The 18,876-nt window shown below is 47.1% G+C and overlaps 1 protein-coding gene across 2 annotated transcripts in view; it reads left to right on the forward strand.

Annotated features, from left to right (window-relative positions):
• The window catches only part of spag17 (sperm associated antigen 17), a 28,169-nt gene extending 15,931 nt beyond the window's left edge, over positions 1-12,238 (forward strand). For both annotated transcript variants that reach the window (XM_064329750.1, XM_064329748.1), the window contains exons 27-39: positions 149-284; positions 1,036-1,295; positions 1,592-1,733; positions 1,860-2,014; positions 2,148-2,339; positions 9,556-9,725; positions 9,935-10,065; positions 10,248-10,381; positions 10,604-10,786; positions 11,042-11,155; positions 11,638-11,692; positions 11,846-11,942; positions 12,135-12,238. In XM_064329750.1, the coding sequence (XP_064185820.1) occupies positions 149-284; positions 1,036-1,295; positions 1,592-1,733; positions 1,860-2,014; positions 2,148-2,339; positions 9,556-9,725; positions 9,935-10,065; positions 10,248-10,381; positions 10,604-10,786; positions 11,042-11,155; positions 11,638-11,692; positions 11,846-11,942; positions 12,135-12,192 (1,827 nt within the window). In that variant the 3' untranslated portion in view covers positions 12,193-12,238. The remainder of the gene's footprint in view (positions 1-148; positions 285-1,035; positions 1,296-1,591; positions 1,734-1,859; positions 2,015-2,147; positions 2,340-9,555; positions 9,726-9,934; positions 10,066-10,247; positions 10,382-10,603; positions 10,787-11,041; positions 11,156-11,637; positions 11,693-11,845; positions 11,943-12,134) is intronic.
• The last annotated feature ends 6,638 nt before the right edge of the window (positions 12,239-18,876 follow it).

Consider the following 18,876-nt stretch of genomic DNA (forward strand, 5'->3'; position numbering starts at 1 on the left):
CCCCCCACGGGGGCGTGTCCGTTATCATTGGCTAATATAACTGTTGGTGATAATGTGCCCCCCCCTACTGAGTCTGTGACCCCCCCCCCCCGCCCACCCCATGAAGAAAGTCCTGGTAACCCCCCCTGTTCCCCCTCCCCCCCCACAGGTACTCTTTGCAGATGGCACAGTCAGTAGCAGCCCTGACACTGGACCTGTTGGTAAGCCACCCCCTGACCCCCCAGCCCAGGAAGAGGAGGTGAAGGGTCAGAGGTCAGAGATCAGAGAGCCAGCGGAGAAGAAGGGTAAGATGCAGAGTGGGGAGAAGGAGAACTTCTGGGGCTCCGGCTCCTCTGGCTGGTGAAGGACGGGAGTGGTCTGCATACAGGGTGCAGGGTCTGCATACAGGGGGCGGGGTCTGAATACAGGAGGCGGGGTCTGCATACAGGGGGCGGGGTCTGCATACAGGAGGCGGGGTCTGCATACAGGGGGCGGGGTCTGCATACAGGGGGTGGGGTCTGCACACAGGGGGTGGGGTCTGCATACAGGGGGCGGGGTCTGCATACAGGGGGTGTGGTCTGCATACAGGGGGCAGGGTCACCACAGAGGGGCGGGGCAGAGCCTGTCTCTTCCTGGTTCCCCTCGCGCTCTCATTGGCTCATAGGCATTTTCACCACTGCTCCTGCAGTGCTCACACTACGACATTCTGTCCCAATAATGTCAAACATGCATGAAAATATCAGGGCGTCTGGGACTGCTCAAAATCGTAACTGGAAGAGTCTCAGAACGGCTCGTACTTCATGGGTAGTGTGAGCGCAGGGTAGCGGGGAGCATAGCATAGCATAGCAGGGACTGCAGTAGTTCAGCTCTGAGTCAGTCCTGCCCTGAGGGGGGTGTGTTTGTAGAGCGGGAGGTTCTTTTAATCGTAACACTGCATCTGTGTCCTGACATAGGCCATTGTTTTATTGTGGCATTCCTGTTAGCATGTGGTTGCAGGCATGCAATATGAATTTTAATATGAATATGAAGTGGACACTCAGGTGGTTCCTCCCTCAGGGAAGTTGAGCTCCAAGCCCAGCATGGCTGCCACGGCAACAGTGAAGCTGGAGGGGGTGGAACTCAGCGACTCAGACCGCACGGCTAACCAGGGCGGGGCCAAACAGGATGGGCCCGAGCAGGGTGGAGCTACTCGGTCATGTGATCGCACCTGGGTCACCACCGCGCCCTCTGGACTCCGTGTGGCAACCACAGGAAACAGAGCCGTCCAAACCCCGCCCCTCATGGCCTGCAAAGCCACGGACCCCATGACTGGAACAGTGAGTACTGCCACCTAGAGGCCGGAGGAGTGCATAACGCCTTATTAATAAGGGTGTGTCACTACAGGAATGCAGGCTTTCGTCTGAATGGAGGCTTAAGAGTATTCATTAACCACTGGACGATTTTGATTCTAATGACATTCATAATGACAATAATATACTTAGAGACAGTATATATACTGCTGCTCCATTCACATCTACTGCTCTCTAACTGAGAATCTAAATACCTGTTTCTCACCTGTGATGGGTGGTGATATAACACATCTCAGCAGTACCTGTGTGTCTCACCTGCACAGGTACTGATCACCAGGGAGGACAGGGTGCTCCTGGTGCTGGAGGAGGGCGGGAGTCTCACTGTGGAGCACGCTGATGGCACCAGAATCACCACCTTTTACCGGGAGACGGAGGTCCCCCTGTCCGCAGATCACCTGGAGACAGGTAAGATCACACAGGTACATCACACTGATCACCTGGAGACAGGTAAGATCACACAGGTACATCACACTGATCACCTGGAGACAAGCAGAAAGGATTTCACTGTTGACAGTGTCTCTCTGGCAACAGGAGAGGAAGTTGTCACCGTGACCAGGAAACAGAAGTTGGTGAAGGTGGAGTGCGAGGGGTTTGTTACCGTGATGATGAGCTGTGAGGAGGGAGCCTGTTCGGCTGAGTTTGGAGAAGAAACGGTCATCACTGCTCATCCCAATGGATCCTATCAGGTGAGCAGCAGTGTGGAGCAGTGGCTGGAACAGCAGTAAGAGCAGCAGTGTGGAGCAGCGGTCAGAGCAGCAGTAAGAGCAGCAGTGTGGAGCAGTGGTGTGGTCAGTAAGCAGGTGTGCACCTGTCCTGCAGGTGTTTCCCTCAGCGGGGGGGCTGCTCTGTATCGATGAGGACGGCACGGCTACATACACCTCCCACCCAGGCCACAGCTCAGCACAGACCCCTGCTGGCCAAAAAGCAGAACTGCAGCCTGGCTGCTACACTATGAGGCACACCGCCGCGGTCATCTGTGAGGCCCTGGACCCTGAAGGGAACCTGTTCCAGGTGTGCACATCTACCTGTGTGAGACTCCTACACACACCCACCTGACTAATGCTCATAAAGAGAAGAGGAATGAAATATCTCCACGCACCGCAAAGCCTGCTGTCAGTCTCAGCACCGTGAAACTGTGTAAACACCTCACAGCTAGACCAATGAGGGTTTGTAGCTGGAGGGGAAGGTATCGCGTGTTCTCCCTTGGCTGGTGTGATTCAAAACCGAGATGTTAGTTATTTTCCTCTGTTCGTAAGAACAGGGCACAATTATAATTAAGAATGCACTGGTTCCGTTGCCACGGGTTAGATATGAAGGCGCTGCTTCATATCCCGCTTAAAACTGGCCTAAAACGGATCAGTAGCATTCAGGTTACTCTCCGTTCGTAAACGGGGCTATACTGTCATCAGAGATATATCCGATCTGTCGCCGGACTGTCAATATTCCAATGGGAGCATCAGAATATTCACAAATGCGCGGAACAACACATCAAATATATCAATGACCACAGCAAGAAAGCGTAACAGTTACTAGGTTTTACCCTCGTATTAAATCTGACTCCATTTTATATGATAATTTAAAATTTGGGTTTAACTATACGTGGAACTTGGGAGTGGTTACACTCGACTCTATCTTGTGCCATCATTCCTCAATATATGCTCCCGGGTTTAGCATTATTGTTAAATCTCAGTTCGGCGAGGAATCCAGAGGGTAGGAGGCTGACCACCATAATACATGCCTTCCATGCCTGGCTTACATGGATAGGTCATCGACAGTTATGAGCCCAGGACGGTGCGTATCTATCGGGCTCCTTCAGGCGAATTTGACAAGAACCGGCGTATTACGCCCATGGGTTCTCTTAAGCCAAAACACCAGAACCAATACCACCAATCCCTTAACAGGCAGATCGTGGTCACCTATCTAACTTGAAGACCCCACTAAAGACGTTTTACTGTACTAGACCCCTGATCAGGAGGCCCCCGTCCGAACTGCCCCCCTGAGTATTTAAACGGAATTTCGGCTGAAAAGAAGATAAAATGGATTAGAGTCATGAAGACCACGCAAGTTAAAAATAAGAATTTATTGAACAGGCAGGTAGGTTATTATCTTCAATTTCCAAAATCAATTATAAGGTTAAAAACAGAAATGCAGAGTAAAAGAGTTCTTACCAGCCTGTTTAGCTACACACAGAACACATAGCCTAGTATGTGCACGGTGGGAAGTCGATTACGATCTTCCTTGATTGCTTTGTCTCCCTTCCTTTTAAGACAAATCCCGCGTTTGGTCTAGGCATTACCATAAATTAACCTGGCCGAATCATAAATCTCGAATTCCGGCCCCCACCATTTGGAGGCGGTTGTTAAAACAATTGGTGGGGAAATGGGGAAAAGGAGATGATTACCAGAGAGGACATTCCATTGTGTTAGTTTTTTCCTGAGTTATTGAAACTATGTTTTATTAACTTCTCTTTGGTATGAAACATATTTCATTCAATAGCTATAATTTTCCTGAATATGTCCATACTAAACATGTCAAGTGGATGTAATATTATGGTGCAGTTGTCATGAAAATACCCTTTTGTTTAACCATTGTACATGCAATCCATGTTATTATTACACAATGCATAATACAATAATACAATGAAAACATGTGCATGGTTTGTACGGTTTTCTGGGGTTTGTAAATAGGATAAACAGATGATTTAAAGTCCAGATCCAGAAAAGAAATAAAAAGTCTAATGGCAGAGGGGCCCACTGCGCAGTTACCCCACCATTTGGCCAGAGGCCTGATGACCCTTAATGACCCCCACAACCATAAACAAAGAGACCAGTTCCCCTTATCTTAGTTGTGCCCAGGTGGCAACATTCCTGAGACCCAACGGCTTGCTCATCCCGAGGAAATCCGAGTAACTTATTGTTTTAGCACACGGCTCTGGGTTCTTTGAAGTACACGCTGCGTCCCAGCATGCTGGCTCGTTCGAATGTCAGCCTTTTCTGGGTCCCAGTATAATTTCCCTCTTACAGCTCCCCCCTCTGGCCCAATGGGGGACACTTCAAAACGTCCTCCCAAGGGGTCATGGACACTTTCCCAAATGGTTGGTGCCGGAGGTCCAGGGTCGTAGGGCTGATGGTGGGAATAACTGGGAAGGCTGATATCAAGGGTTGTGTGGGTTGAGGTGTGTATGGTATGGAACGGATCAGATGTTGGAGTGAAGATGGGAACTTTTGTGCCTCAGATGACCTGTTGCACTAAGTCCATTCCATCAGTCGGGGCCCGCCGTGTTCTTAAGCACAGGAAAACTCACAAGACAGCTGACAGTGACGTAGGAACTTTGTACCAGGAGGTGTCCTCTCGATTGAATCTATCGAAGCAAAGTCTTGGAGAAGCTGTACTTAAGGTTGACATCCACGGGGCTGTGCGGAGGTTGAACCTTAATAAACTTGGTGGGATTATGGGGAAAAAGGTTTGTGAGACATGGTATATATGAATGAGGTAGTTCGGAGTTTTCATGACAACTGCATTTTGTGGTAAATATGTTTTTTGTCCTTCTCATGGTAATATCCTTTGTAATTTTGGATAAACTGGATTTGGGAAATTAAAAAGAAAGGAGACAAAACTCAATACATTTTGTATGGATGGGTATTGAAAATGATAGTATAAAAATAAAGAACCATTATAATAAACATACAGTACAAAAATAAAGAAAAACACAAAAAGCACAATTTAAGACATGTAAGACAAGTAGTGTTCGGGGGTTGTAGCATCCTGAAGTCTGTGACAGATATATTTTAAAATGAATGTGAAACTTGTCATTAACATTAACAGAAATTCCATAAATATTAAGAAAATTTCACATATTTCTAAAATATTCTTCCAGAAAGGACCTACAAATCCCCCTAACCATGAGGTGTGAAACTCTTTGCCTGTAGTTGTGCAAAGAAGAGAAAATCTAGGTATGGTTACTATCTGCATAATTTGGGGGTTAAACCACAACTGACAAAAAATAAAAAGATGAAAAAACAAAAAAAAATCAGACACTGTCTTGGGAGTGTAGGTTTACGGCTCCTTAAATATTCAACAACTGACAGAGAAGGGGGGGGAAACAGAACAAGACAGACAGATGGGGAGAAGGGAGAAAGGAGGAGGAGGAACAGTAAATGAAAAAGAAGGAGGAGATTAAAGGAGAGAAAATGTGGAAAAGTAGAATAAAGTGAGACCAGTAAGCCAGTCCTTGCCAAAAATGACACCCCTTTCAACATTTTAATGTTAAAAGACAAACTTGATGTAAACTTAGGAGTAATTGATTATTCTCCTTATTTATTTATTTATTTATTTATTTGAGATATGTAGTTTGGAAGATTTCTTCCTTAAATAATTCTCCTTGCAGGCACAGATGATACTGGCCCTTATTAGCTGAGTTTAAGCTTGATGACCTTATGTTCATTTATGGCATTTGACTGGCTTATCACCGGTTTGCTAAAGATCCTAACGTATATTTTGTGCTATGGTGAAATTCACACAAAAATACCATTAGATCTCTAGTATCTAACATGCCTTAGCTAATTTAATTGGCACCCAAATAAGTCTGTTAGTGAATTCTAACAGTTTCTAAATGGCGTGCACAGGCATGCGTTAATAATTAATATATTATTAGTTAATATTATTAGTTTAAATCCTCTGATTTCCTCCTTGTGCCGCTAAGACGCATAGAACAAAAACTCAGATGAAAACAATAGGGTACACCAGAATTCACTACACTTTTTTGAAAGCGAGCTTTCTAAAGAAAGGTGAATGGTGGCACACCTATGCCTATATAACTTAATTTAGCTCTAGGCTATTGATTATTTTATTTATAATAGGCCAAAGTCTATTTTTTGGTTGGTTGTAAGCCATGTTGGAATTTTACCTTCTACACTGGCTTATCTCAACTGTTTCATAAATCTTAACCTATTTATTTAATTAATAGTACACCACTGTTTACTGAGACAGATAACACAGGCCAAGGACCTTGGTTCCAGCACCTCAGAAATGCAGAAGTTCTGTGTCCTGATACCTTTTCACCAGTTTCAGAGGTCTTTAGACATGAGTCCCACATGCGGCAAATTCCAGACGGTCGCCACCCTTGTTGTAGCCTGCGGCTACACTTTCAGAGGGATGGAGACTTGCATTTGCCGTGGCACTCAGCGGTCCTGTGACATTACATCGGGCACGGTACTCAGAGGTTCAGTGACTACACTGGTACCGGCCTCGATCTCTGAGACTTAAAGTATGGTTTCCTCCGGACAGATACGGACAGTTTCAAAACTTGGTGCAGCTGCAGTCTGCACTGTCAGAGGTCTTGAGACGCGCGTACTGCCGCAGGGCCATACCTGGGTTTAAGGATCAGCACAGACTCTGCTTTCAGGACTGGAACTTTGAAGCCGAGGTTATGCACCTGATTCAGCATTCAGCAGTGTTTTAATATTATTTAATTTAAATATAATAAGAAGCTTGCCACTTTTCCTGGGTTAGCCCCCTAGCAAAGTTCAAACTTCTTCGCGTGTGCATTCTGTGATTGCACACGCTTACTGGCAGCTATAAACTTTCTCACTGTTCACCTTCTATTGCTTTTTAATCTTTCATACTCCATTCTGTTCACCTTCAAAATTCACTGGCTTTTCACCAGCGCCTCATTTCTCCTGAGTTTGAGCAAGGTTTTCTGCGCCTCTGCGCAGAAACAGTAGTAAGCCTTGCATCAAAACTCCCTTCCTTTCTACAAACGTTTACATTTCATTACACATACGTAACCATCTACTGCTATAGGCTAGTTTTTCCTAAAACGCATTTTGCCGTATTAGCACAACACATTTCCTAAAAACATGCCAACCTAAGCATCTCTCTTTCCCTGTTCATGAATACCCCAAAGGGTAGTAATATGGAAAATGCCTGGTTTCTACGGTCCCAGGCCTGTCTGGGATATGTCGATCCCCTATGCAGTGACTAAAACTCTCCCTAGCACAGGCTAATATACAAGAGGATTTTGTCACTCACCACACCAAGGATCGGGAAACCAGAGAAGAAAATGCGAGATACCCACAGTGAAGGGTATCACGCCGGGATGAAAAACACCAGCAGAAACTTCAGGGAACACTCCAGATACTCCATATCACGTCGGGGTCACCACTTGTAAACACCTCACAGCTAGACCAATGAGGGTTTGTAGCTGGAGGGGAAGGTATCGCGTGTTCTCCCTTGGCTGGTGTGATTCAAAACCGAGATGTTAGTTATTTTCCTCTGTTCGTAAGAACAGGGCACAATTATAATTAAGAATGCACTGGTTCCGTTGCCACGGGTTAGATATGAAGGCGCTGCTTCATATCCCGCTTAAAACTGGCCTAAAACGGATCAGTAGCATTCAGGTTACTCTCCGTTCGTAAACGGGGCTATGCTGTCATCAGAGATATATCCGATCTGTCGCCGGACTGTCAATATTCCAATGGGAGCATCAGAATATTCACAAATGCGCGGAACAACACATCAAATATATCAATGACCACAGCAAGAAAGCGTAACAGTTACTAGGTTTTACCCTCGTATTAAATCTGACTCCATTTTATATGATAATTTAAAATTTGGGTTTAACTATACGTGGAACTTGGGAGTGGTTACACTCGACTCTATCTTGTGCCATCATTCCTCAATATATGCTCCCGGGTTTAGCATTATTGTTAAATCTCAGTTCGGCGAGGAATCCAGAGGGTAGGAGGCTGACCACCATAATACATGCCTTCCATGCCTGGCTTACATGGATAGGTCATCGACAGTTATGAGCCCAGGACGGTGCGTATCTATCGGGCTCCTTCAGGCGAATTTGACAAGAACCGGCGTATTACGCCCATGGGTTCTCTTAAGCCAAAACACCAGAACCAATACCACCAATCCCTTAACAGGCAGATCGTGGTCACCTATCTAACTTGAAGACCCCACTAAAGACGTTTTACTGTACTAGACCCCTGATCAGGAGGCCCCCGTCCGAACTGCCCCCCTGAGTATTTAAACGGAATTTCGGCTGAAAAGAAGATAAAATGGATTAGAGTCATGAAGACCACGCAAGTTAAAAATAAGAATTTATTGAACAGGCAGGTAGGTTATTATCTTCAATTTCCAAAATCAATTATAAAGGTTAAAAACAGAAATGCAGAGTAAAAGAGTTCTTACCAGCCTGTTTAGCTACACACAGAACACATAGCCTAGTATGTGCACGGTGGGAAGTCGATTACGATCTTCCTTGATTGCTTTGTCTCCCTTCCTTTTAAGACAAATCCCGCGTTTGGTCTAGGCATTACCATAAATTAACCTGGCCGAATCATAAATCTCGAATTCCGGCCCCCACCATTTGGAGGCGGTTGTTAAAACAATTGGTGGGGAAATGGGGAAAAGGAGATGATTACCAGAGAGGACATTCCATTGTGTTAGTTTTTTCCTGAGTTATTGAAACTATGTTTTATTAACTTCTCTTTGGTATGAAACATATTTCATTCAATAGCTATAATTTTCCTGAATATGTCCATACTAAACATGTCAATTGGATGTAATATTATGGTGCAGTTGTCATGAAAATACCCTTTTGTTTAACCATTGTACATGCAATCCATGTTATTATTACATAATGCATAATACAATAATACAATGAAAACATGTGCATGGTTTGTACGGTTTTCTGGGGTTTGTAAATAGGATAAACAGATGATTTAAAGTCCAGATCCAGAAAAGAAATAAAAAGTCTAATGGCAGAGGGGCCCACTGCGCAGTTACCCCACCATTTGGCCAGAGGCCTAATGACCATTAATGACCCCCACAACCATAAACAAAGAGACCAGTTCCCCTTATCTTAGTTGTGCCCAGGTGGCAACATTCCTGAGACCCAACGGCTTGCTCATCCCGAGGAAATCCGAGTAACTTATTGTTTTAGCACACGGCTCTGGGTTCTTTGAAGTACACGCTGCGTCCCAGCATGCTGGCTCGTTCGAATGTCAGCCTTTTCTGGGTCCCAGTATAATTTCCCTCTTACAGCTGGATGGAGGCTGATTGGGGGAGGGGGGAATATAAGGTTATGAGAAAACCGGTAATTTAAAGTGTTTGCACCAATTAGCAACAATGGCAAAGGAGGCAGGTAAATTATGAAGAAACTGCTTAGTGAATGAATGAATGAATGAATGAATGAGTGAATGAGTGTGTTTGTGTGCAGGTGATGGTGGATGGGGAAACCTCGGCTGTTGTCTCTAGCCGTGAAGATTTTTTTGAGGAAGAGAGGCAGGAGGAAGAGGGTGAGGAAGATGAGGAGGAGGACGAAGGCGACTCAGAAAGTGCAAAACTGCTGAAGTTCCCCTGTGTGAGATATAAAGAGCACTCACCCAGGTAAGTGTTCTGTGGTTGGTGTATTATTTGACTTGATCAGTGTAAATTTGAGGTGCTTGGTTGGTGTAAATTGGGAGTGTTAGAGGGCTTGGTGTACATTGGGAGTTTTAGAGGGCTTGGTGTAAATTGGGAGTGTTAGAGGGCTTGGTGTACATTGGGAGTTTTAGAGGGCTTGGTGTAAATTGGGAGTGTTATTGTTGTGTTTGCAGGTTCTTTGTCGTCCATGAGGACGGCTCAGGCGTAGAGCTGCTGCACTACAGTGATGTGGAGGACTTCCTGTGCAGTGCGAACTCTGACCCCACTGTCGCCGTGCTCAAGGAACCAATCCCAGAGCTCCAAGGTGTGTAAGCGAGCTAAGCTGCACAGCCCCTCCCACATTGAAACACAGGCTCTGAAGCCCCTCCCACACTCTCACAGGCTCTGAAGCCCCTCCCATATTCTAACACAGTTTCTGAAGCCTCACATGTAGGGACTAGGCTGTGATCATACTTACACAGGGTTTACTTGTGACTTGTTCCTCAGGAGTATGGGGTATCACCGTACTGCGCCCCTGTGCTAAAGACGTCTGGTCTCGCTGGCTGACCCCTAAACCTAGTGATGACATCATTCCCACCAACCTCAGGTCCAGGAGATGGGACACGTTCCCCGCCAGAGAGGTGAGCCCAAACAGAGCCAAAACGCTCCGGTTATGCCCCGCCTCTGTCCGGTTATGCCCCGCCTCTGTCCGACACGGGGGGCGGGGGGGGGAAGCGTTCCTGCTGAGATAGTTAATCAGTCTGAGGAGTCAGTCGCGCTCCATCCTGGCTCTGAGCCTTAGCGTTAGCGCGCTAAGAGCCACGGGGGGCGGGCGATCTCCAGCTCTTCTTCTGTGGTTTCAGAGGAGAACCCCGGGGCCCCCGTTCGGCTCCACCCTGGGGAGGGGCCTCTACCTGAAGGACCGGCCCGCACCCCGCCCACCTGCGCCCCTGCTCACCTGCCCCGAGGTGCTGGAGGTTCGACAGCTCATCCAGTACCAGCCAATCAGCAGCCGGCTACGCAGCAGGCTGGAGAGGCGACTACAGGTCTGTAAAAACCGCCATTACAGTCTGTGGTCATGTGACCTTATGGCCTCTGCACACGCCCAGTCTGTCAACAGGTCATGTGAGCCACTTCAGATCTGTCCTCTCAATTCTGCGTAGCTACATTACAACACCCTGACTGTGTTTATTACACACATTATTACTATTTTTATTATATTACACACATACACAGTAAAACAGCCCTGTGTTATCACACAGTAATACAGCTGTTTTATCACACGGCTGATGCACTCGCAGAAGTACCTGGAGCACCTGCTGGAGAGGGAGCTCCTGTGGGAGGAGGCGCAGCTGAAGGAGCCGCGTACAGAGGAGGAGAAAGTCCACGCCACCGACCTGCTGCAGCTGGTCCTGGTGAGAGAGCTTGTAGAATCAGCCTCAGGGTAGGTATGGGTGATGTGGAATCAGGCTCAGAGTAGCTGTGGGTGGTGTGGAATCAGGCTCAGAGTAGCTGTGGGTGGTGTGTAATCAGCCTCAGAGTAGGTGTGGGTGGTGTGTAATCAGGCTCAGAGTAGCTGTGGGTGGTGTGTAATCAGGCTCAGAGTAGCTGTGGGTGGTGTGTAATCATGCTCAGAGTAGGTGTGGGTGGTGTAGAATCAAGCTCAGAGTAGCTATGGGTGGTGTGGAATTAGGCTCAGCGTAGCTATGGGTGGTGTGTAATCAGGCTCAGAGTAGGTGTGGGTGATGTGTAATCAGGCTCAGGGTAGGTGTGGTGGTGTATAATCAGGCTCAGAGTAGCTGTGGGTGGTGTGTAATCAGGCTCAGAGTAGGTGTGGGTGGTGTGGAATCAGGCTCAGAGAGTGAGGGGTGTGGAATCAGAGCTTCTCTTTGTTCAGTCTCTTCCAGACTCTGAGAGCCCAGCTGACACCATGCAGAGGAGACTGAGCACAGGTGAGCTGTGATGCTTTGCTCTTTAACACAGTTAAAGTTCCCTGTGCTGTGTGGGTGTTAGGGTGCGTTTTGTTTATCTGTGGATATTTGTTTTTAATATAACTGTGTAATATAACCGTGTGTGTGTGTGTGTGTGTCTGTGTGTGTGTTCAGTGGATGTGGCCTCCCTGTACACACACAGCATATCCTCAGTGCTGCAGGAAGACACTGTCACTCATTTAAAGGGACCTGAGGTGGAGCTCAGAGACAGGTGAGTTTGAGGCTGAGCTCACAGACAGGTGAGTTTGAGGTGCAGCTCACAGACAGGTGAGTTTGAGGCAGAGCTCACAGACAGGTGAGTTTGAGGCAGAGCTCACAGACAGGTGAGTTTGAGGCTCTCTTACCTGTGAGTTATACAGCGTGTTCACAGCAGCACACAGAACTGCATCTCTCTCTCCCACAGCTGCAGTGGAGAGCAAGAGGAGTCCCTCTGGGCCAGCAGGATAGAGCAGTACAGGTAACTTCACCTGCAGCCATTATTCCCATAACATTACACTACAGTACAGGTAACTTCACCTGCAGCCATTATTCCCATAACATTACAGTACAGTACAGGTAACTTCACCTGCATCCGTCATTCCCATAACATTACAGGACTGATAACTTCAGTCTTCACACCTGTCATCAGCCGAACATTACAGTACAGGTGAGGGCAGCCTCTACACCTTTACCATTACAGTGCAGGTAACTGCTGCCTGTCCGTACAGTAACACACAGCACTGGGACACAGGTGTGTGTGTGTGGGACACAGGTGTGTGTGTGTGGGACACAGGTGTGTGTGTGTGTGTGGGACACAGGTGTGTGTGTGTGTGTGGGACACAGGTGTGTGTGTGTGGGACACAGGTGTGTGTGTGTGTGGGACACAGGTGTGTGTGTGTGTGGGGACACAGGTGTGCACAGGTGTCGTGTGATTCTGTCCGTTACAGCAGGGTGGGGTGAGGAGTGCCGGTGGCTGGGGAACGGTTCCCGTACTTCAGTCCGACACTACAGGGCTTTGCCCGCAGGCAGGCAGGTTACGTGTGTGGACGGACAAGGCACGCCCTGGGAGCATCACCTGCCACAGCACTGAGAAAACACTGCAGTCACAGTTACAACTGGAGAACAGTCACAAATAGAGAACAGCCAGAACTACAGAACAGTCACAACTAGAGAACAGTCAGAAATTCAGTAACAGTTACAACTAGAGAACAGCCACAACTGGAGCACTTGTTATATGTGACTTAATAGATGTGCTGAACTTCTTGTGTTTGTGGGTATCCCTGAGATGGGGTATCTGTTATTATGTCCATATTTTTCATTTAATTGTATTGACAGTAGAGAGACGTGTTTATTCTGATTGGCTGCAGCTCTTTGAGTGACAGGCGGATCTGACCTCCCTCTCTCGCACTGTAAGGTCCCTGACATGAAATCCTTGTCAATGGAGCTTCCGCCGTTTCCCAGGCAACGAGAGAACACTGAAATTCAGGAATTCCACCGAGATGCTCCAGACCCAGCCAGTAACCACCCCCAGATATTACACACACGTGTGCTACTCCACTATCATTCACTGTGAAGACTCACCGTTGGGTTTTCTTTTAGTTTTATTGCAGTTAATGGAACGTACCACACATACAAGCAATATTCTGTACTTGAGTTTCATGTTTTTTTGTGATGAATCATTGATCGTCTTTGCAGAACCTCTGTAGTCATCCATGTCACTCCAGAGAGAGTCAAAATAGTCCTAATGTGCCAGAAAAGGAGATTTTGAAAATGTGAAACTTTATCCAAACGTGAGCATGGACAAGCAGCAGCCGGATGAGCCCCGACTCTGTTTGGGGTCTGTGCCCCGTAGGCCGGAGGCCCTCGAACCCCACCCCCTCTCACGCTGCCGGAGGCGAGGCCCCCTCTCAGGAGAGACCCACTAACCCCACCCCCCAGGCTGCGGCCCCACCCCGCCCCCCCTCCGCCTCAGGTAAGACACAAGGTGTTCTGCGTCTTTACCTGTATCTGAAGTCCAGTACAGCCCGGAGCAAACGTGTCTCCTTGCTAATGGCTGTGAAATGCACAGAGCTGTCCTGACACCAGCTATCCCTCCCATCTGGGATCCGCACACTGCTTAAGACAAGGTCTTAATCACATATATGCTGTTTCATTCTGCTAATCCACGTTCAGTGGTCAATATCATGCCACTCACACACACAGACACACACACACACACACACACACTCTCACACACTCACTCACACACGCACACACACACACACACATACCCACTCTCACACACACACACACTCTCACACACTCACTCACACACACAGACACACAGACACACACACTCTCACACACTCACTCACACATGCACACACATACCCACTCTCACACACACACACACTCTCACACACTCACTCACACACACACACACACACACATACCCACTCTCACACACTCGCTCACACACACACACACTCTCACACACTCACTCACACACACACACACACACTCTCACACACTCACTCACACACACACACACACACACACACACACACATACCCACTCTCACACACTCGCTCACACACACACACACACACACACTCGCTCACACATAAGTCTTCTTGCTGCTCTGTGAGGGAATATCTCTGGCCTCCTCTTAGGGAACAGTCACACACTGCGCCCCCAAACAGAACAGGACCAGACCCCAGTGGCTCCGGGACCCCGGGACCCCATTCCTGACCACAGTCCCCAGGAGCGCATGTGTGAGTGTGTGTGTGTGTGTGTGTGTAGTGATGGTGTCTCTCTGTCCTCCCCTAGAGTTACATGGCCTGTTCCGCAGTTCAGTGATGGTGTGCCCCCTGTGCTCCTCTGTACCCCCCTGTGCCCCCTGTGCTTCCCTGTGCCCCCCTGTGCCCCTCTGTGCCCCTCTGTACCCCCCTGTGCTTCCCTGTGCCCTCTGTGCTCCTCTGTGCTCCTCTGTGCCACCCTGTGCTCCTCTGTGCCCCCCTGTGCCTCTCTGTGCCCTCTGTGCCCCTCTGTGCCCCTCTGTACCCATCTGTGCCCTGTGCCCCAGGTGTGCCAGTGTGTGGACCCTCCAGCCAGACAGAGGGGCATTCAGGACGCACTGCAGCCGGGCACAGGACATGGGCGCTGGATGTGGCAGGAAACCCGCGCAAGGAGAGGGTCAGACTTCCCTCTGCCATCCTGAGCACCAAGCCCAGCAGCCGACCCAATCAGAGGGTACGGCTCGCTGCTGAAGCCACACCCACACACAAAGCTCAACACGCTTAACTTACCGCTCAACATGCTTACCCTACCACTCAACATGCTTACCCTACAGCTCAACACGCTTACCCTACCGCTCAACACGCTTACCCTACAGCTCAACATGCTTACCCTACAGCTCAACACGCTTACCCTACCGCTCAACACACTTACCCTACAGCTCAACACGCTTACCCTACAGCAATAGTGTTACAGTTTGTAGTCATAAAACATGGAAGTGAGTTTGCATTTTTGATCCATGGGTTCCAATGCTTTTTCCCCATAGGGATTTGGTTTTCTGTGGTCTGTGATTAATGTAAGCCTAAGAGGGTTTCATGTTTTCTATGAGATAAATTACACCCATTAATATCCCAACCGTGAATTTATGTGCTTTAAAGAAATACGTTGTTAACAAGTTGCTATATTGAAACTACAACAATGGTCGCATTCTGGCAAACACCACTCTAGTTTTCATACTAGCCCGACAGCACACGACAACCATAGTAGTTTCAATAGCAACTTGTTAGCAACTTACTTCTTTAAAGCACATAACGGCTTATGCTAACCACAGACATTATTTTCTGCAGAAAACGAAATCCCTATTGGGAAAAGCATTAGAAATCTGCAGAGGGAACCCAATGGCGGAAGAAATGTTCGGGTTGGCATCCAAAAAGTCATCACTGTAACGATCTAGTGTCTGTGTAAATGAACACAATGAGCAGGGTTTAATACACTTTCATATTACTGTAATGATAATATTTCTGAGGGTGAGATGTCTCCTCTCTGTGCTGTAATGATAGTATTTCTGAGGGTGAGATGTCTCCTCTCTGTGCTGTAATGATAATATTTCTGTGGGTGAGATATCTCCTCTCTGTGGTGTGCAGTTCCTTTCTGTAGAGGAGCCAGTCCGGAGGAAGGTGCGGACTGTGTCTGTGTTGGGGTCTCAGCTGAATGGGCATGTACCGACCCCTCCTCGGGGTTTCCAGCTGCTGCCAGCTGAGGTGGATTTTGGGGTGCTGAGGGAGGGGTACACCTACTCCGTCATGGTGATGATGAAGAACGTGGGGGTGGACTCCTGCAGGTGAGAGGCTATAAGCTGCTGGAGCAGAGACTCTTTGTGTGTTCAGTGCCTTAGTGGGTTCAGTACACGTAAGTATGTTCAGTTTGTGATCGGTTTGCTCAGTGCATATTGAGTCTGTTGAGTGTGTTGAGTGCATTAGTGTGTGGAGTGTGTTGAGTGCATTTGTGTGTGGACTGTGTTGAGTGCATTAGTGTGTTGAGTGTGTTCAGTTTGTTGAGTGCGTTAGTGTGTTGGGTGTGTTAGTGTGTTCAGTGCATTAGTGTGTTCAGTGCGTTAGTGTGTTGAGTGTGTTAGTGTGTTCAGTTTGTTGAGTGCGTTATTGTGTTCAGTGTGTTCAGTGCATTAGTGTGTTGAGTGTGTTCAGTTTGTTGAGTGTGTTAGTGTGTTCAGTTTGTTGAGTGCGTTATTGTGTTGTGTGTTCAGTGCATTAGTGTGTTGAGTGTGTTAGTGTGTTCAGTTTGTTGAGTGCGTTATTGTGTTCAGTGTGTTCAGTGCATTAGTGTGTTGAGCCTGTTCTCTGGGTTCCGTTTCTCCATCCCTGTTCTGTAGGTTCAGCGTAAAGCAGCCGCCTCCTGCCACTGGACTGAAGGTCATATACACCCCGGGGCCTGTGAGTACTCCTACCTCTCCTACTCTCTGAGTAATAATACTCCAGTGAGTACTCCTACCTCTCCTACTCTCTGAGTAATAATACTCCAGTGAGTACTCCTACCTCTCCTACTCTCTGAGTAATAATACTCCAGTGAGTACTCCTACCTCTCCTACTCTCTGAGCAATAAGACTCCAGTGAGAACTCCTACCTCTCCTACTCTCTGAGTAATAATACTCCAGTGAGTACTCCTACCTCTCCTACTCTCTGAGTAATAATACTCCAGTGAGTACTCCTACCTCTCCTACTCTCTGAGTAATAATACTCCAGTGAGTACTCCTACCTCTCCTACTCTCTGAGTAATAATACTCCAGTGAGTACTCCTACCTCTCCTACTCTCTGAGTAATAATACTCCAGTGAGTACTCCTACCTCTCCTACTCTCTGAGCAATAATACTCCAGTGAGTACTCCTACCTCTCCTACTCTCTGAGCAATAATACTCCAGTGAGTACTCCTACATCTCCTACTCTCTGAGTAATTACATTACATTACATTACATTTATTTGGAGTAATAATACTTGTGTGAATACTCCTACCTCTCTGAGTTGTCCAAAGCACATACGATGTCTGGAGCACACTTTTGTTGTTCATCTGTGGCTGCAGGTGGCTGCAGGGATGAAGACTGACCTGCAGGTGGAGCTGTTTGCCATGGCCACTGGGCTGCAGGACCCTGAGGAAGAGGGAGCAGTCTCATATTACATCCAGATCCACACAGAGACCGAAATTCTTTACTTGCCTGCGTCTGCAAATATCCTCTCCTGCTAAGAGCCACTAGGGGGGGCAGTGCTTTTCATTAGGGGGGTGTGTTTTGTGTTTGTCAATAGGGGGCAGTAGTGAGCAGTAATATTGGGGCATGTTTTTCAGTAGGGGACAGTAGTGAGCAGCAGTATTGGGGTGTGTTTGTCAGTAGGGGGCAGTAGTGAGCAGTAGTATTAGGTTGTATTTTGGCAGCAGTAGCGGCAGGTGGAAAGGTTTTTTATGTTGTTTGCCAGGATGCGATTGATCCTTAACCCTAAACCTTACCTGTCCTTCCGGGAGACCTGTATGACAGCAGGGCCCAAGTGGGCGGGGCCAAGGTTCAGGTGGGTGGGGCAAAGGTGCGGCTGGTCTCCACCACACCCTCAGTGCAGCGAGGGGTTGTGCGACCTCACAGACGGCCCAGTCCTCCAGGTCAGTCCCGCCTGCCGAGTATTCTGATTGGCTGCTGCCAGTCCTGCCTGCTGTGCATTCTGATTGGGTGCTGCCAGTCCTGCCTGCTGTGCATTCTGATTGGGTGCTGCCAGTCCTGCCTGCTGTGCATTCTGATTGGGTGCTGCCAGTGCTATGCTGTTAACAGTCATTTTGAGAACAGCACATTCAGTGTAGCTGTGTGGTATATTGTTTGGTTATTTATAGGAAAACAGATTGATCCAGAGTGATGTTGCTGCTTCAGCTGGCATTAGATATGTGTACACCAGAATACTTGATGAAACAAGCTAAATTCTTGTTAAATTCTTCTCATAAATTCTTGAAATACTAAATATTTTTAAACGTTTTAAAAAATTAAAGTACTGTCTGGAGATGGACATCCAAAGTGGACAAAAATAAAAATAGACAAAAATAATTAATAGATGTAATATATTGTTGTTTTGTTCTGACTTTCAGATGAAGAACTCCCCTGATACACACACACACACACACACTCTTTTGCTCCAGAAGATTATCTAAACAAAGATGACACTTTAAACAGTGTAAAATACTGTAACTGCGTTGTGAAAATAAAGCAGTGTATAATAAAAAATGTGTGACCACTGTCATTACTTTCTTTACTCATTGGGTTGTATCGCGTTGTCATCTGATATTGTTACAGAGTCTTGGTGGCTATTAAATTGAAAAAATTAGGCCTATGTGTTTTCGGTAGGTGTAAGTATTAATGCAATTATCCAAATTATGCAAAGACTGACTGCATTAGTACTTAATAAATGTATGTAGTACCAGAGTAAATGCATATACAGCATGTATGACGTAGCCTATATCGTATATTCGGAACAAGCGTTCCGAATAAAATATATTATAATTTAATTCGGGAAATTCTAGTTGACACAAATTCCAGTCGTCATCAGCAAAGAAAAAAATTTATTAAAAAACTACAGTTCCCAAAAATAAAGAGAGTGGATTTCCGGGTCCATACGTGGCTCTGC

Source organism: Anguilla rostrata, chromosome 3, assembly GCF_018555375.3.
Source record: "Anguilla rostrata isolate EN2019 chromosome 3, ASM1855537v3, whole genome shotgun sequence".
Taxonomy (NCBI): domain Eukaryota; kingdom Metazoa; phylum Chordata; class Actinopteri; order Anguilliformes; family Anguillidae; genus Anguilla; species Anguilla rostrata.